General features: G+C 43.4%; 1 protein-coding gene across 1 annotated transcript in view; it reads right to left on the bottom strand.

Annotated features, from left to right (window-relative positions):
• The window catches only part of TMEM71 (transmembrane protein 71), a gene marked incomplete at both ends in the record, with an annotated part of 30,335 nt that overhangs the window by 2,859 nt on the left and 7,601 nt on the right, over positions 1-19,875 (bottom strand). The window contains 4 exons of the mRNA XM_084280249.1: positions 7,462-7,641; positions 8,133-8,302; positions 9,198-9,398; positions 10,426-10,483. Coding sequence (XP_084136375.1) covers positions 7,462-7,641; positions 8,133-8,302; positions 9,198-9,398; positions 10,426-10,483 — 609 coding nt within the window. The remainder of the gene's footprint in view (positions 1-7,461; positions 7,642-8,132; positions 8,303-9,197; positions 9,399-10,425; positions 10,484-19,875) is intronic.

Genomic DNA, 19,875 nt, shown 5'->3' with positions numbered 1-19,875 from the left:
AGGGTCCCATGGGGGACCAACCTTTAACACTTAGAGTTGCCTATTGGGCAGGGGGACTAGATTCTAGGGAGCGAGGCGAACCTTTAAGTATTAAAACTGCTGGGATATCTGAGTTGCCTGAATCAGTACAGAAGGCTGCCTGTATACAAGCCATGTATGAGCGTGGGGGACAGGGTGTTCCCCTTGCCGCTCCGGTCGATCCGGCCCGCCTTAAACCATTGATTAGGGGTCTCCCGGATGCCTTAAAAATCTATATGCAAACCCTAAAGGAAAAGATTGCGCGGACAATTGACCGTAATGCTCGCAATCCAAACCAGCTACAGCCTGTTTTAACGTGGGGGGAGCTATTACAAGAAATGGTGGTTTACGGCAGAGAGATGGGCTGGTTAGAAGAGGGTCCAAATTTGCAGCGCCGGATCCGCCAAGCAGGGTTTTTCGAGAGAAATAATCCCCACCCTCCTCGACAAACCAATCTCCATTTCAAATCTCAGCGCAATGAGCTGTGGAAAAAGGCGTTAGCACTAGGGATACCCCGGGCAGCGCTAGATGGGCAATCCATAGAGATTATTCGCACGCTGATAAATGTAGCCGAACGGCCTATCAGCAAGGCCTTAGAATCTCGTGATACCACCAAAATGCAGGAGAAAAAATCTTCTGTGTCTCCTAGCCCTTACTCAGCCCTGAGGGAGGATCTGATCGATTTAAAAAACTAGGAAGCGCGGGGGGAATTTCAGGCCGACCCACCCGCGTAATATCCAACCTAGAATGGCCTAACCAGCATACTGACCCACATGTTATTTTGGCCACTGGCCCCAAGCGCATACCTGTAGATTTTTTAATTGATACTGGAGCTCAGATAAGTGTGATCACTGAGAAAACAGCCAAAAAATTAGGACTGACCCCTACGCGAAAGAAAATAAATGTAATAGGAGTAACCGGAGTATCCGAAGCCAGACCAGTTAGTACAGTGTGTGTTTGGCTTCCAGGGGAAAAACGAATGACCAGGGTAAAAGTAGTCATTGGTCCATACCGAAGTAATATACTAGGATTTGATGTCCTAGCAAATAAGGTCTGGAAACTACCCAATGGAACTGTGTGGAGCTTTGGAGCTCCACCATGTGAAGTTCGGGTACTTGAGGCAGCCATTAAGTTACCTCCATCCAGAATAACAAACGTTAATCAATATCCTTTACCATCTGCTGCCAAGGATGGGATCAGAGAGGTGATCAAAGACTTGGAAACCCGTGAAATTATAACCAGGACCCACTCGCCCTATAATTCCCCGGTATGGCCAGTACGCAAGCCGGACGGTAGGTGGAGACTGACAGTCGACTACAGAAAGCTTAATAGTAACACGCTGCCACTCACAGCCGCTGTCCCTAATATTGCAGAACTGGTTACCCAAATCCAATCCAAACATCACACATGGATGTCTACTCTGGATGTTAAGGATATGTTCTTTATGATTCCTCTTCAAGAGGAGGATAAGCCTCAATTTGCATTCACCTGGGAAGGAGTGCAATATACCTTCAATCGACTTCCCCAAGGGTACAAACACTCCCCCACCATTGCCCATAATGCACTAGCAAGGATATTGAAGGAAATAGATATCCCAGATGGGATAAGCGTGTATCAATATATTGATGACATCCTAATAGGTGGAGACAACCAAGAGACAGTGAAAAGAGCATTTAATCAGATCCTTTCCACCCTGACTTCATTAGGACTGGAAATTCCTTATGCTAAATGTCAGGGACCAAGCCAAGAGGTTAAATTCTTAGGTGTCTGGTGGTGTGGAGGAGCTATAGCTGTACCAGCTGATACACTGGAAAAAATAGAAGCTGGCAAAGCTCCAGAAAATAAGAAGGAACTACAACAGATACTTGGAACCTTAGGTTATTGGAGAAAACATGTACCTGGATTTTCCATAATTGCCCGACCTTTGTATAAATTAATTAAAAAGAATACTCGGTGGCAATGGAATACTGAGCATGAGGAAGCCTTGAATTTACTGATACAGGAGCTGCGCATATATCAGACTTTAGGTCCCATACATCAGACAGATCCTATACAGATTGAATGGGGATTCAGTGAACATGGTTCCCACTGTAACCTGTACCAACGGGGACCAGATGGTCCTGACAGACCTTTAGAATTCTCTTCTCATTCATTTAATAATACAGAACAGCGATATACTGATTGGGAGAAGGGCATGTTATCACTGGTACGAGCAGTAAAAAAAGCAGAGCGAATCCGTACGCAACAAGACATGGTTGTCAGGGGTCCTTTTCTCCTCTTGGAATCAGTAAGAAAAGGGACTCCTCCCCCTGAAGGAATTGCACAGAAACCCACTGTCCAGAAATGGTACTCCTACCTAGAAGGCATCAGTCAGTTGGTTACTATTATTGAAGGACCAGTAAAGGTATCAAAACTACAAAAGGATGTTAATGTGGATCCTTCTATGTTAGTCAAACCCAATAAACCATCGCCTATTTTGGAAGCACCTCCCTTTACAGCTGAATCAGATCTGATAGGAGTATGGTTCACAGATGCTTCTGCGATACGCCAAAACCAGGTTTGGCAATATACCGCAGTGGCTCTAGAGATAAAGACAGGGAGAACTGAAATTGAGAAAGGAGAAGGTAGCGCCCAAGTAGGGGAGCTACGAGCTGTGCTGTTAGCTGTGAAACACGGAGCTCAGATTATATACACTGATTCATATGCAGTATTTAAAGGGGCAACCGAATGGATAGGATACTGGGAGATCAATGAATGGCAAATCAACCGAGTACCAGTGTGGAGGACAGAGGACTGGAAACAGTTGTTAGAAATAGGGAAAGGAAAAACACTACAAGTAGGGTGGGTGAAGGCGCATGGCAAAATTCTTACTGAGGCCGCGCACTGGAATAACAAGGTTGATTATCTCACCCGTATACATACATTGGGTATGGATAAGAGCACAGATACACAGGAATGGGAAAGACTGAGAGAATGGTTACATGAGAGGCGTGGCCATACCGGAAAGACTGATCTGTACAAGGAGTGTCAGGCCAGAGGGTGGCCTTCCACGCTGTCTGACTGTGAGAAAACGATAACACATTGTCCACAATGCCGTTTGCGATTAAAAATGGATCATCCAAACCAAGCCCCACCTTTGCATATTAGGGCAGGAAAAACACTCTGGCAAACATGGCAAATTGACTACATTGGGCCGCTTAGAATGTCTAACCGACATAGGTATATTCTAGTGGGAGTAGAAGTAGTGTCTGGGTTGACCCAGGCCACTGCAGCTGTAGCAGCATCTGGAGAATGGACAATTAGAGCACTGAAAGAATGGTTTAGTACTTTGCCTATGCCTTCTACCATCCAAAGTGATAATGGTTCACACTTCACTGCGACCATTGTCCAGGAGTGGGCAAGGGGAGAAGGTATTAATTGGGTCTTCCATACACCTTACTACCCTCAAGCAAATGGGATAGTTGAACGGGTTAATGGATTAATCAAAAGGTTTGCAAAAGTCCATGTATCGAATTGGCACTTGAGACTATCTGAGGCAGTATATACTGTTAACAACAGATGGGGTGAAAATGGGAACGCGAAAGTAAAGGCGTTTTGCCCTACTAGTGATTTACCCTCCAAAGAACCACATAAAATCAGCAAATCTTCTACGCGATTATATTCTGGTCAACCTGTAACAGTCAAGTTGCCTCAGATTGGATTTGTGCCCCTGATACTGACCAATCCAAGAGGACAGTATGCATGGGAAGCCAAAGATAATTCTGATCGTATACATCGAATAAGTAGTAGATGGATTATACCAGATTTCTAACCAATTCACTGTCGAGCGTATATACGTTCGAACAACTCCCTTCTCCTTTAATTACAGGACGACTCCAAAAGGAAAGGAAGGGCAACTGAGAAGACACGGGGTGGAGGCCTCATAAGTGTCAACAAGAAATCGAGAAACTACAACCTTGAAGCCCAACTGAGAGTTTTGGTCTTCTTATTTTGATTTCATCTGTCTGTTTACCTGTTTATATATATATATATATATATATATATATATTTGTTTGAGTTTTATTTTGTATTTGTTTTCTCTTTCTTTTTATTTTCTCTCTTTTTTTTTTTTTTTAAGTAGCGTACTTGTTTTTACACAAATTTTAATAATAAGTGCTATATTATGGCTATAATTGTAAAAATCTTTGTAATAATAATTATAATTTCTAGGATAACATTAGGCAACAGTGAACAATCTAGTATACGGGATAGACAGGTGCGAGCTTTTAAACAACATGATGATGGTTCTCTTATTATAAATCACTCGGAACCAGATAATGTGGTCTATAAAATGATACAAGGTTTTGCTCGTATGCTTAACTATTCTCATGTCACTACCTGTCTGCCTTTACCACATACCCCTACTCAAGGGATCCCTATAACAGCTCTCCCTGTGGACCTGGGTAAAAATCTAGATTGGCTCTGGAACCAAAATAAGTCTATCATTTGGGGGGAGTTTGAATGGAAGTGGCCATTTAATAATACATTAAATCGAACCTCCATTTGGAGTCTAAACTGTTCCTATGCTCCCCTTTGTCGAGACAATAGGACTTTGGGATGCAGAGGCAAACAGCCACGATCCCTAAACCAACCGTGTTACAAACACCCTTGGGCAAATACACGACATGGGGATGAACCATACTGGGGAAAGCGTTTGGTCCTGAGGTATGTGGAACCAGTAAATACACAGTGGTGTTTTGAATTTCCTCCAACACCTAGCAATTCATGTACCTGGTTTGATGTGATGCAAGGACCACCTGCCAATTGTTTATGGTCTCAAGCCCATGAGGAGAGGAGAGATGACAGCAGGGATTGCTATCCCTGGCGGCCTCGACAAAGGGTCTTAGCAAAATCTGATGTAAAAACACCTTTGTGGAATTGCACAAATATTATAAACTGTACCACTGGTGGGGACCTAAAAAACAGTTGGTTGTGGCTGATCCCTTCATTACGGCATTTAGTCAGTGCCGCCTGCTTGTGTCAGAATTACTCAAAACCATACCCAGCAGCAATGAGGTGTGATAGTAGCACAAGCTATAAAAATTTAGAACACACTAAGAAATCCCTCTGTCAAGTCCCTCAAACTATGGGCAATTGTGATGACTCCCCTATATATGCTCCACGACAATTAACTTGGGTATGTTCAGATGGGACGATTACAGATATGTTAAACCCTCTTAATCCCGGTTTGCAGTGTACCTTTGGAATACCATCATTATGTCCATCTTTTTACTCTGAGAAGTTCATTTTCCCAGGGTTGTGGCATTCCCGTACCAAACGGACTACAGACACGTCTGGATGGACTGTATCTCAGAAGCTGGCAGTATGGGCTGAAGGATTCTTTGGATTAGGAATAGGTCATCTTAGGACCAGAATTATGTTGTCCAATTTAACTGCACAAGTGGAAGCCTTAGCAGCCCTTACTAATGAAAATTTTGATTTGCTCAATGAACAAGTACAAGCCGTCTCGAAAGTTGCACTTCAAAACCGGCTTGTGCTAGATATGATACTACTTAAAGAACAAGGGGTATGTGGACTCTTGAAAGCAAACCATGAGCAGGAAGAATGCTGTGTTACAATCCCTAATGTGTCACTACCTCTTCGAGAAAACCTCCAGGAGATGAAGAAGATAGCTGAAGTCACACATGAACTGCAAGAACAAATAAAGGACACTTGGTTGGGAAATATTTTTGGTAGAATAGGATGGGTATTTTCCGGGTGGATTACTAACCTGTTGCAAACCTTAATTGTTATTATAATTTGCATTATTATAGTAAGTATTGCTATCAGTTGTATCAAAAGAATCATGGTAAAATCCATCTCTCATGTAAGGGTTCACTTAAAAAACGAGGAATATGTAGCTCTGCTAAAGTATGCAGATGAAACCCATGCATCTGCCAATAATAACATATAAGTGGTTGAATTGTGACTCAGGTCACGGGGTGGAATGTAAGGCTGAGCTATACACACAGGTTCCAATAGTGCCTAAACAGAGCAGGCGGCCTACGGGGAGTTGTAATACACAACTCAGTCTTGGGCTGCTTTTAAGCTCTTTGTCTGCGGAGACACCTCATGGGGAGCTGTGTAGATGGCTCCGACTTGAGTTGTGTTGTAAACAGACTGAAGCGGGCACTTCACAAAACCTGAAAAACTTGTATGGAGCCTTGCTAAGCCTTGGCTTCCTTCCACAAACATATGTCCTGAGTCCCAATCAAACCACTACTCAAACTGTTTGACAAGCCCTAAGGGTCCGCATTTGGTTTCGATGGGCCAAGACAATGGGAATATGCAAGAGATAGGGCCGGAGGTGTCAGGCCCAGCCCTGCATCCTGTCGCACACATCAGCAAAATGAACCAAATAAAAGCCCTGGCATTCGAGCTAATATTGGGAGCCGTTCCTCCAACCTTAGGAGGAGACCCTTCCCCCTTAGCCGGGCGGCTGGCTGAGGTAATGTATTGGGAACCCTTACCTGAGAGACGGGGTAAGTGGCTATTTGATATGTTTTAAGTGTGTCGTTTTGAGTGACTAACGTATGGGTAATATTTTGTGTGCTTGTGAGCTGTGATCCTATGTTTTAGGGAAGCCACATGGTTGTAATAAGAGTATTTTGTAGATCTTTGTGATCGTAAGGAAGCTAATTGCCTACGGCAAGTGTAACCGTGGGGTTTGTGACTGTTGTAGATCATTTTATTGTGTGCTGTGTTGGCAGCAGAGTATTTTGTGGATCTTTGTGATTGTAATATTTTGTGTGCTTGTGAGCTGTGATCCTATGTTTTAGGGAAGCCACAGTGGTTGTAGTAAGAGTATTTTGTGGATCTTTTGTGATTGTAATCAGTGTGGTCATACTTCCAAACTGCAATAGTGAATTCCCCATTGTATCCAACAATAACCTGCAAGTAACGTACTGAATCTGCATTCTGGTTTTTTTTAAATAAATTACTATTAATTCTATTTTAAAAACCTGTGGTTCAGTGTCTTTCCGTCACAGAGAGCTTGCCTAGAGTGATTCAAAGCAGAAACCTAATTTTCATGCTCTGTGTGTCTCTCAGGAGACTTTCCCCCCCACGACCATAGAGACACTATGCCCTCCACGCTCTCAGAAAACAAGCCTTTTCGAATAATTGCCTGTTTCAGTTTTTGTTCCCATGCCCTTTCCTCCATTTTCCTCGTTATTCCACTTTTTTCTTTTTCCATTTACCACTGAAAATAGGAGAGGAGAAGATGTGAGCAGGGAGGAGTGAACAAGTAAATACTGATTTTAAGATTTTATTCTTTTTAATCGGTCCTTTCTAATGTATTTTTCAGGAAATACATTCTATTCTGCAAGGGGATGTATCAATGTTTTTAAAGCATTTTCAGTTCACTCTAAAAATGAGGCATACCAGAGTAAGAATGCAACGTACTTGCACCGCTCACAGTCTCTTCATTTGCATTTAGCACAAATGGAAAGCATGATTGTGAAGCACAGAATGGTTTCCCAGGCGGAAGAAATTCCTCATTTTTGGTGAAAGAGGCTCCATTAGATGCTGGAGTTTCTCTTTGTAGCACATGGCTATTATATGCAGAAGCGAAGTCTGAATCACCTACAAAAAGTGCATATGTCACTGAGACCACATAAAAGAGGAGCTTTGAGACTTCATGTTAAAGAATTTAAATGGGGGAAAAAATTATTTTCTTAATCACAGGGAGGCTGCCAAATTGTTTGGGGTAGGGAACTGTCAGGTTCAATGTGTGCAGGAGAAAATACACAAAGACAGAACTTCGGGCATTATACAACGAAGTTCTTCAAACAGCCAGGTGAAAGCATACTGCCAGATATTAATGACACCAACCTAAACATCAGTGGTGGTGATGACTTTGGATTCAAATTCAGCCTAAAAAAACCTTTCTGGTACAAAGGACTTTTTGGACTTTAATACTGGGAGCTCAATTCACCACTAACAATTCTGTTGTTCATCCTTTACCAGCAAAGTGAAGGTTTGTGGGTCCTTTGACCTGCACAACCTATTGAAAGAGATACCCAAATCCCACAAAATACAGCCTGTAATGTTGTAGCTCACTTGTCAGGGCTTACCAACATCACTCTGGCTGGCTTCTAGTTTGTTGCATCTGTCAGGCCAAGGATCATCTGTGTGGGAGGAGTCCATGGTGCTGAGGAAGTCGCTGCTGAGCCATGAACTGGAGGCACCAAGGTTGAACAAGCTGGCAAGAGAGCGACGGATTTTCTTCCTTCGTCTGAATACGCTACCAAGAAAAGACACATTATCTAGGAATAGAGTTATTTATTCTTGCTGAGCAGGGACAGAGCTCTCAAGCTTGCAGGACTGATGTGAAAGAACCAGGCTCTGGGTGCTGTTCCTAGCTGTGTTCTTGACTCTAGTTATGTCACCAAGAATGACGGCCACACACTGCAATGATGTCAGGGAATGTGTTAGCAGCATGGCAATCCATCATGCATGGTGGTACTAGATACTCTGATAACAAATGATACTACAGCTATTGGGCTTTGATACTACTCTGAGTAGTTTCATGCTACTACCCACACATTTCACCCTACCATATCTGTTTGGTACAGCTGAATGCACTGTACGTCAACTTTCACACACACACTGTTTTCTTATCCCTTATCACAGTAATGCCCCATTGGCAAAATGAGCCATAGCTCTCCTTTTTCCTTATCACACTCAGCTACAGTTACAGCAACAAGTGTGCACTGAAGAGTTTCTGGGAGGTAAGATTAGACATGACTGAAAATCGAGTTATTTCAAACGCTGCACCCTCTAAATCAATTAAGATTTTCCCATTAAGAAGCAATGCTGATCTTATGCCAGGCAACACATAGACAGCCACACAGATACAGAATCATAGAATCACAGAATCATAGGGGTCGGAAGGGACCTCAAGAGATCATCGGGTCCAACCCCCCTGCCAAAGCAGGTTCCTTAGGACAGATCACACAGGTAGGTGTCCAGAAGAGTCTTGAATATCTCCAGAAATGGAGACTCCACAACTCCCCTGGGCAGCCTGTCCAGTGCTCTGTCACCCTCACAGTGAAAAAGTTCTTCCACATATTGGTTCTTCCACGGAGACATGGAGGCAACTGCCACCATGTAGTAAAACCTGCATGTGGTTCACTTACCGAACTAAATTCTCCTTGTATGTAACACTTGTCTGGGATGGTGTCAGTGTTATGTTGCCCTCTTCATCAGACAGAAAACTGTCTTCTCTCAAAATGTAATAGCCATTCGAAAGCAGTCGAGGGCTGTGGCGACATGTGGAAAGGGACCCTGTCAGAAGATTTGTGGAACAACACTCATAGGCAGGGTCATCATCCAAAAGCCTGAAAAGGAGAAATGAAACCCTCTAATTTAGTGAATGTCTAGACAGGGCAAGCGCGTGATTTAATAATAATGAATTTACATTACCAAGTGATGGGGGCTGGTAATGACATAGATTTAAAATAAGTGGATGTAATGACATTACTTCTGGACCTCAGGGGTTTCAGCCAGCTAGAGTGCATCTGCATCACACTTTGCAGAGCTTCAGATTACAGGAGGGCTTCATGCCAGGTGGAGTATTTCACGAATGCATGGAGCCAGCTTGGTGTATTTCTGTGGCAGTGCTCTCAGCCAAGGAGTCCTGCCAGATCTTCACCTACCTGGAGCCCTCAGAGGCAGTCCAGTATTTATCTTCTCTGAGTTGCTCTGCGTGGTGCAAGCCTGAGTGCCTTTGAACCAGGCAAGATTTATTTACTCCTTTTATAATCTGGTCATACTTAAGATTTATGGATATGTGATTTTTTAGTCTCACAAATCTTGGACTATCATGCTGCTACAACAGCATGGGATAAAGTCTACACATGGGGATAGCTTCATCCAAGTACAATGGACTTTCAGATGAACTTCAGCACAGAAAAATATACTATTTAGAACAGAAGTAAGCAGTGACAGAGGTGAAAGGATCTAAATGTTGTACATTTTACCTAACTCAAGTAAAACATCATATATGGTGAGCCATTTCTCCTCAACACCTTTGAGTTCCCAGCAGCCATGCAGTGACATCCATGGAAAGAAAGGAAGACACTGCTTTGATTCAGTGGCCGACATGGGTTTAACTCTCCCATGTGGCATGTCACAGGGGGATACCGTAATTTCAGTGGGGGAAAAAGCAGGTGAAACAGAAATGCTCCAAAACCCTGTCACTGCAAAGCCAGTGCTTCTGATCTCCACAGTAGTACTTCTGAACTTCCATTTAAATCACTATTTAAATGAATATCGGCAGTACAATCCTAAGTGGCTCAAAAGAGGTTTTACAAAATCCCTAACAGAATAAAAATAGAATTAAACATGTATAATTTTCCTCAATACCTTGGAAAAAACTGTTGTGAGAGGCTGCGTCTGTGTTCTCTGTTAAACGTTGTTGAACCTGCAGAGGCAAAGGCCAAATAGGAAAGTGTCATTATCATACCCACTGACAGCTCAAACACTTGACACGTCTTCATTGGCAGATACCTTGTTCATAACAATAAAAAACCCAAAAGATAAAAGAAGCTAAAAAAAAAAGAAAAGGAAATTAAGGGAGAGATAAAGAAGATAAAACAAATGAAAGAATGGGGAGAAGACAAGGTGTGTATAGGAAACTCATCTCAACCAGGCCAACACATCATCACGTACTTGTACTCTGCACAGCTTACAACCTTGAGAGAAATAATTATGTACACAAATGCGACACCTTTCCTGGAACTGTAATAGTGTTTCCACAGACATCTGCTTCATGCCAAAAATAGCATATGCACTGTCAATAGATAAAGGATAGGATGGAAAGTCCACCATTACCATCCCTATATATTTTTCAGGTGAAAATTGCAGGCATAGCACACCAGGCGTAGGGGTGGTGACAGTGACAAAGATTTCTCAGTAATATTGTGGCAGGAGATAAAGGAAAAAGGATTTGTCTGGATTACCGTGGCTCAAGTCTGCAAAGTGTTGCCAGACGTTCAGCACCTGACAGCATCAATCTTACAAAATATGATCAATGGCAATCCATAGGCAGAATTTATATCTGATGCTACATGGCAAGACATAAGATATGATCTTTATATTACCTTGCCTCTCCTGTGTTTGTAGAACATCACGCTTACAACATGTAAATGCCTGTCATTCACCTACGAGAGGAGACGGGTTGAAAAGAACTTTCTGTTTTAATGTTCAGTTATGAGCTGAGGCAAAGAAAAGCCACGAAAGTCATTGTTTCCACTTTGGTAATCTTGTTTATCCTCATTTGGAGCTCAGTTGTCAGTCACAGCTTGTTCGTGAAGGCTGACTGAGCCCTGGAATCAGGCAGGGTCACCTAAGAAGGGAAATAAAACCTCCCAGGGTATTTTTAACAAATCAGTGTTATCACCCTACTCCCATAAATATTGTCCCTCCTACACTTTGGAGAAAAATGAAAAAAATCACATTACCATGAGAAAACAATGCTCTAAGCCTTGCAGAAACAACTCGAGGAGGCTACAACTGGAAGAATCTTCGTGAGGGTACAAAGAGATCAAGTCACATCAGCCAGAATGCCACACAGCAATTTGCACAAAAAGTGAGAGTGGTGATGTATTTCATAGTGCAACATGTGGTAGACCTGTTTTTGTCATCTACAGTAATTTCTCTTATTTTAGGTGAAATCATGATTTTTAGTTGTGCAAAAATATTACACTTAAACCCAAGAAGTGAATTTAGAGGACAAACTTGTCAGGTGGTTTGTTCGTCTGTATATAAAGTAAAACTTGAAAAATCTTATGAGTCAAATAAGTGTGGCCAGCAGGTCGAGGGAGGTGTTTCTGCCCCTCTGCTCTTGTGAGACCCCAACCTACAGTACTGTGTCCAGCTCCAGGGCCCCAACATAAGAAGGACTTTGAGCTGTTGGAGAGAGTCCAGAGGAGGGCCATGAAGATGGTCAGAGGGCTGGAGCACCTCTTCTACGCAGACAGGCTGGGGGAGTTGGGCTTGTTCAGCCTGGATAAGAGACAGCTGAACAAGCAGCCTTCTAGTGCCTGAAGAAGCTTACAGGAAAGCTGGGGAGGGACAGTGACAGGACAAGGAGTAATAGGTTTAAACTCAAAGAAGGTACACTTAGATTTCATGTAAGGAAGTTATTTACTGTGATCCTGGCAGAAGTTTCCCAGAGAAGCTGTGTCTGCCCCATCCCTGGCAGTGTTCAAGTCCAGATTAGATGGGGCTTTGAGCAACCTGGTCTAGTGCCACCCATGGCAGGGGGCTTGGAACAAGAGGCTTTGAGGCACCTTCCAACCCAAACCATCCTGTGATTCTTTTATTCTATGAAATCAGATCCCCTCCACAACAGATTATTTTTAATCAAAAGCTCATACAAATGTGCACTAATTTACTTGCTCCAGGTGTTGATGGGTGTGATATTCCATAAAACCTGCAAAGGGTCATTTCATACAACACAAAATATAGATTTTCTGTATAAAAGTTTAAAAAGCAACAAAAGTATGTCTTGATTTGTCTTGTTTGAAAATTTGGTTGTGTAACATAGTAACATCAGTGTATATCACAGTCTTAGGTATAATATGTTCTTTTTTAGGCAAAATTGATTGATTACTGGGCAAATTTGTTTGAAAAGGGATATAGAAGTATGCCTCAGCATCATAATACTACAACAGTTTAATAATCTGAGAGTGAAACTTTGCAGCAACTGTAACCCATAACACAGTTGTATTCCATGTGATTTTCTCAGTTATGAACATACAAACCAGCAACTACTAAAAAGTATAACTTTTAAGAATAGTAGCTGACATCTGGGTAGTGTGGTCATCAGAAAGCAATGACACATACTGACCAACCTGGCAGAACAAACCACAGTCCTTCCGGTACTAATTCAGATTGTCTCATAAATTTGCAAGGTATGTCTCTGCAGGATGCATGGTTTTCTGCCACCCTCTGCAGAAGTAAAACTTACAGTAAAACGGAGTACAGGCAGATAGTCACAACAGAAAGTGAGAGATACACATAGGCAAATATATTACTGGGAGGCAATGACTTCCTCTCTTTTGAAGAACAGTTAGGAAGCCGTTGCAATTTGCTTTCAAACTATTCTGAGTAGTGATTATATCAAGGTTCTGCAAACAGACATGGAACAGGCAGTCCAATGGATGTTTTTGCTACTCTTGATCGTAAAACTTTTTGCCTCATGCACTAATGAAAAGCATTTGTGAAATTAATAGTTCAAGCAAAGCTGAAGAAAGTGTAGAAACATCATGTTGTAGAGAATGCTGCACAGTGTTCTGCTTTCATTTAATGTTCAGTCCTGTTTCTGGGCTATTAATAGCATGAGAAGCTATAGAAACGATATAAGCAAGCCAAAACAAAGCATCTCACTGTACAGTGAAGCAGCAGTATTATATATGTAATCCACAAAATGAGCATCAATACAGAACCTTTAAACTATGACATGAGAAAAGGACAACACCTTTAACAAATGTCACTAAAAGTGAATCTGAGGTGAACGCAGCAAAATTTTATGTCAAGAATTCAAATCAAAGTTTAAGGCAACAACCCACCTTGAATTTCAAAACACCCAACAGCCCGTGTCATAATATAAACAAAAATTCTCTATCCAAAACTGTTTCAATCAGCTGTCCCTCCAAAAATCAACATGATCTTTAAGTCAACCAAAGCCTCAACTGGTAGCCAGCAATTCTCTGTCCATATTTACATTCCAAATTTTACATTAGCACGTACCAAAATATAGTGCTAACTATTCAAATAGCTGAAGCCCAGGAAACCAGCTTTATCCTACTGTACCCACCAAACACAAGTGTCTACAGTGAGAGTTTTATTTCTTCACACGTATCAGTCATTTTTGAAGAGCAGTCTAGACTTTCCTCCCTGTGGGTGATGATAGCAACATTCACAAAGACACAAAACTTCCTGAAGAGCAGTACAGAAATTAATCCAAAGCCCAGTTACTTCTCAGCTGACAAATATATTAAGAGATAAATATGTGTAAAATTTTCCAAACCTGGAAAATCCATTTCACTTTTAACACATGCATGCAAAACAGTTTCTCATCATCAACCCGAGAGCCTCTGAGATGTGAAGGGTGCTCTTTCTGCAGCTTCCTGGAAGAGATTAGCCCTGGGTCTTCGGAAAGGCAGGTCTATGAAGTGCCCTGTTTCCTTTTGAAAACAGCCTGTGCAATCAGCTGCACAGAGGCAGAATGAGGTCATGCTTCCTGTAAAGTAGCCTCACATCAGAGGCATTCAGTTTGAAGAGCAGACTGAAGATTAGGATGAACCCAGTGTACATTCTTGCAGTCAGGCTGTTGCAAAAGAGAAAATCTACTATAAATAATGTTTAACTCCAATTATGATGTGGAGAACACAGGCAGAACCTTTTCTCACAAAGCGATGCAGATTTTTGTTTTGGATTTACTTGTCTACCTTGCTCAGAAAATTTCAAAGTGGTATATCCAAATGTCCTGGTTTCAGTCAGGGTGGAGTTAACTTCTTTTGTAGCAACGGATGGAATGCTGTGTTTGGGTGTTAAAATGAAAGCAGTGCTGATAACACCCTGATGTTTTGAGTTGTGGTCACGCAGTCAAGGAGTTTTTCAGCTCTTTGTATTTCTCTATTCATGAGAAAGGAGGGGCGAAGCCAGGACAGGTGACCCAAACTGGCCAAAGAGAGTATTCCATGCCAATTACGTCATGCTCAGTATAAAGGGGGGCTGATGGGAGGAGGAGCAGGGGCAGCTCCAGGACGCACGGTTTTTGGGGGACGGTCGGGTTTCGGGACAGCTCTGGGCGGCATGGCCTGAGTTGTGGGTTCGGTGAGAAACTGCATTGTGTATCAACAGTGTCGTGGTTTCACCCGGCTGAGGGCCAAGATCCACGCAGCTGCCTGCTCCTTAAAGGAAAAGAGCAGGTTAAAGGGAAGGGGAAGGGGGGTGAGAAGTAAGGGAAGGGAAAAGGAAGAGAAAGGGGCAAATAACCCCAAAATCAAGAAATTAAGAGGCCCGTGGGTTGGGATAAGGATAGTTTACTAAGATAACAGAAAGATACAATGTAACAATACTAACAGGACTTCAAAGCAAAATATATGAAGCTGTTGATACACAAGGCAGTTTCTCACCAAACCACACAACTCAGGCCGTGCCACCCAGAGCCGTCCCAGAACCCGACCGTCCCCCAAGAACCGCGCGTCCCGGAGCCGCCCCAGGCCTTCCTCCCGTCAGCCCCCGATATCCTGGGCAGGACGTAACTGGCGTGGAATACTCTCTTTGGTCAGTTGGGTCACCTGTCCTGGCTTCGCCCCTCCTTTCTCATGAAGAGCTGAGAAAGTCCTTGACTGTCTGACAGCAACTAGAAACATCAGGGTGTTATCAGCACTATTCCCATTTTACTCTCAAACACAGCATTCATCTGCTGTTACAAATGAAATTAACTCCATCCTGACCAAAACCAGGACATTATCCACCCCTTATTCCATACCATTTACGTCATGACCAAATCCAACCATTTCTTGTTTCAGACACACATATATGTGTGCACACATGTATACGCACATATGTGCATACAGGTATTATTCCCTTAGTCCATTCCTCTGAGTTTGTTGAGTGAATGAACATGTAGTCCATGATGATCTTCAGCCTTCATTCGTCGTAACAGTCTCTCGTGGTGTCAGTATGCGTCACTGGATCGTTGCATCTCAGGCTCTCGGCCGATACAGCTGACATGGTCCATGTTCATAGTCTGTGAATCAAAGATGTTCATTTTCAAAGGGAAGGAGGAAAAAGTTCTTGGAACACCAGGTCTTGGTTCCGTCATCGTGGCACTCTTCCTTCATTGACTTGTATGACTCCGGCTGTAACTCCATTGGTACAACATACAACATACAGCAATAATAGCAATAATGAATGTACAGAGCAATTATTATAATACAATTTCTATCTTATTAATTATATTGGCTATTCTCACCTAAAATCAAATCCCTCTGGGGTACACATCGAACTTCTCCATTCTTCTGCATTACCCACCAAGTACAACCAGGTCCTTGAGCAAAAGCAATCCCAGACATGGGTTTACCTTTGCCTGAAGCAGGGATGACCCAAACCGTCTTCCCTAATATACTCTTCATATGCACCACTGGGACTCTGTCTCCTTCCACAGTGCGTGGAAGTTTTGACTGGGCAGGACCAGCTCGATTGGTGGATCCTCTAGAGTTAACTAACCACGTGGCTTTGGCTAAATGTGTATCCCAGTGTTTGAATGTTCCACCACCCATCGCTTTCAGGGTAGTCTTTAAGAGTCCATTATATCGTTCAATTTTCCCAGAGGCTGGTGCATGATAAGGAATGTGGTACACCCACTCAATGCCATGCTCTTTTGCCCAAGTGTCTATGAGGGCATTTCTGAAATGAGTCCCATTGTCTGACTCAATTCTTTCCGGGGTGCCGTGTCGCCATAGGACTTGCCTTTCAAGACCCAGGATTGTATTCCGGGCAGTGGCATGTGGTACGGGATATGTTTCTAGCCAGCCGGTGGTTGCCTCCACCATCGTAAGCACATAACGCTTGCCATGGCGGGTGCGTGGGAGGGTGATGTAATCAATCTGCCAAGCCTCCCCATATCTGTATTTCATCCACCGTCCTCCATACCAAAGTGGCTTCAAGCGCTTAGCTTGCTTGATTGCGGCACACGTCTCACACTCATGGATAACTTGTGCAATAGCATCCATGGTTAAGTCCACCCCTCGATCTCGAGCCCATCTATATGTTGCATCTCTCCCTTGATGACCTGAGGAATCATGAGCCCATCGAGCTAGGAATAATTCACCTTTACGTTGCCAGTCTAGGTCTACTTGAGCCACTTCAATCCTAGCAGCCTTATCTACCTGATGGTTGTTTTGATGTTCCTCCATGGCCCGACTCTTAGGTACATGGGCATCAACATGACGTACCTTTACAACCAGCTTCTCTAACCGGGCAGCAATATCTTGCCATAAGTCAGCAGCCCATATGGGTTTGCCTCTACGCTGCCAGTTGTTCTTTTTCCACTGCTGCAACCAACCCCACAGGGCATTGGCTACCATCCATGAATCAGTATAAAGGTAGAGCATCGGCCACTTTTCTCTCTCAGCAATGTCCAGGGCTAACTGTATGGCTTTCACCTCAGCGAACTGGCTTGATTCACCTTTTCCTTCAGTAGCTTCTGCTACCCGTCTTGTAGGACTCCATACAGCAGCTTTCCATCTTCGTTGCTTTCCCACAAGGCGACAGGAGCCATCAGTGAAAAGGGCATATTGCTTCTTATTCTCTGGCAGTTTGTTGTAAGGTGGGGCTTCTTCAGCCCGTGTCACCTCCTTATCCTCTGGTGACATCCCAAAGTCTTTGCCTTCAGGCCAGTCTGTGATCACTTCCACAATTCCTGGGCGATTAGGGTTTCCTATTCGAGCCCGCTGAGTAATCAGTGCAACCCACTTGCCCCACGTTGGGCGCCAAAAAGACTGTCGTGGTTTCACCCGGCTGAGGGCCAAGATCCACGCAGCTGCCTGCTCCTTAAAGGAAAAGAGCAGGTTAAAGGGAAGGGGAAGGGGGGTGAGAAGTAAGGGAAGGGAAAAGGAAGAGAAAGGGGCAAATAACCCCAAAATCAAGAAATTAAGAGGCCCGTGGGTTGGGATAAGGATAGTTTACTAAGATAACAGAAAGATACAATGTAACAATACTAACAGGACTTCAAAGCAAAATATATGAAGCTGTTGATACACAAGGCAGTTTCTCACCAAACCACACAACTCAGGCCGTGCCACCCAGAGCCGTCCCAGAACCCGACCGTCCCCCAAGAACCGCGCGTCCTGGAGCCGCCCCAGGCCTTCCTCCCGTCAGCCCCCGATATCCTGGGCAGGACGTAACTGGCGTGGAATACTCTCTTTGGTCAGTTGGGTCACCTGTCCTGGCTTCGCCCCTCCTTTCTCATGAAGAGCTGAGAAAGTCCTTGACTGTCTGACAGCAACTAGAAACATCAGGGTGTTATCAGCACTATTCCCATTTTACTCTCAAACACAGCATTCATCCACTGTTACAAATGAAATTAACTCCATCCTGACCAAAACCAGGACAAACAGTTTCACATATTTTTTGCTCTAAAGTCCTGTTAGCATTGTTATATTTTATCTTTCTGCTATTTTAGTAAACTATCCTTATCCCAACCCACAGGCTTTTGGTTTCTTGGTTTTGGGTTGTGATTTGCCCCTTCCTTTTCCCTTCCCTTACCTCACCCCCCACACACACTTCTCCCCCTCCTCTTTTCCTTTAAAGAGCAGGCAGCTGCGTGGATCTCGGCTCTCAGCTGGGGTAAAACCATGACACCAAATCACTCCGCTTGTTGAAACACTTGTCACCCTGTGTGGTGGTTTGACCCTGGCTGGAGGCCAGATGCACACCAAAGCTGCTCTATCACTCCCCTTTTCAGCTGGACACGGGAGAAAATATATATTGAGAGGCTTAGAAGTCAAGGTAAGGACAGGGAGAGATCACTCACTGCCAGGAGCTTGCTTCATCGTGGGCTTCCCATGGGGTCACAGCATCCTTCAGGTGTCTCCACTGCTTTGGCATGGGGTTGTCCATGTGCTGTATATGAGATCTCTGCTCCCTGTCATTATGCACGGGCTGCAGGGGGACAGCCTGCTTCATCATGAGTTTCTCCACGGACTGCAGGGGAATCTCTCTCTCTGGCACCTGGAGCACTTCATCACCCCACCCACCCCTTCTTCCCCGACCTTGGTGCCTGCACAGTTTCTTACACCTTCTCACTCCCTTCTCTGAGGGCAAAAAGCAGCTGTTTGTGTCTTTTTTTCTCCAAAATGTGATTCCGAGAGGCACTGTGACCATTGCCTTGGTTAGCAGCGACTCCAACCTTGAGTCAGTTGGTGTTTGCTCTGTTGATCCTACAGAAAGCTTCTAGCTGCTTCTTGCAGAAGTCACCGCTGCGGCCCCCACTTCTCCACCCAAACCCGTCCAGACAAAACTACAACACCCTGAAAAGCTTTGACATAGTAAAGCAATCCAGCTGCTAAAAAATCAGTATACAGAGACAAGACATTTTGCAAAAGCACTTATACAGAATAAAGATCTGGCAACAGCTGAAAGTTGTTTAAGTTTTGTAGTCAAAAACATTATTACAAATACATATCATGCAATATTAAGATAAATTCCTTTGAAAGGAGAAAGGAATAAAGCCATTTGTAAACATCTTCGCTGTCCCACTCTATATGTTTCATACTAAATAGGTATCAATTCATCATACCTTAAAGTACACAAAAAAAAGGCAAATCCATGTAAGAGAAACAGAGCTGGAATAAGATGTCCTGGCGCTCAAAATGATTTGGCTGTAGAACTATTAACAGACAAATGCAGTATAAATCAGCTGCTTGACACTGAAGAATTACACAACCTCAGGGAGTAAAAACTTCGTCTCCAAACAGACAAATTATGCTAGTAGGTGTCTCTCCTGTGTCTGTAGTATCACTGACAAAAAGACTATACTTCTAGTAAAATATGATTGATTTAATGATAGTTGTTGGGGTTTTTTCCCCTGGGAAAGGTAAAGTACTTCCACGGCTAACAAAGGAACGTAGAATTCTCATCTCACACAAAAGGAAACAAAAAAAGGAATTAGGCAACTAGGATGTTACAAAAGAGCTTCTGTTTGGGAGTTAAACTAAGTGTTTTGAGTCCTTTTGCTCAAACGTAAAAAAATAGGGCCACATTTATTCTTCCCATCCCCTCGTTTAATTAAGTGGA

The sequence above is a fragment of the Gallinula chloropus genome, assembly GCF_964237585.1.
Source record: "Gallinula chloropus genome assembly, chromosome: 2".
Lineage (NCBI taxonomy): Eukaryota > Metazoa > Chordata > Aves > Gruiformes > Rallidae > Gallinula > Gallinula chloropus.
The sequence above is the reverse complement of the archived record's forward strand: the minus strand, read 5'-3'. Positions and strand labels throughout refer to the sequence as shown.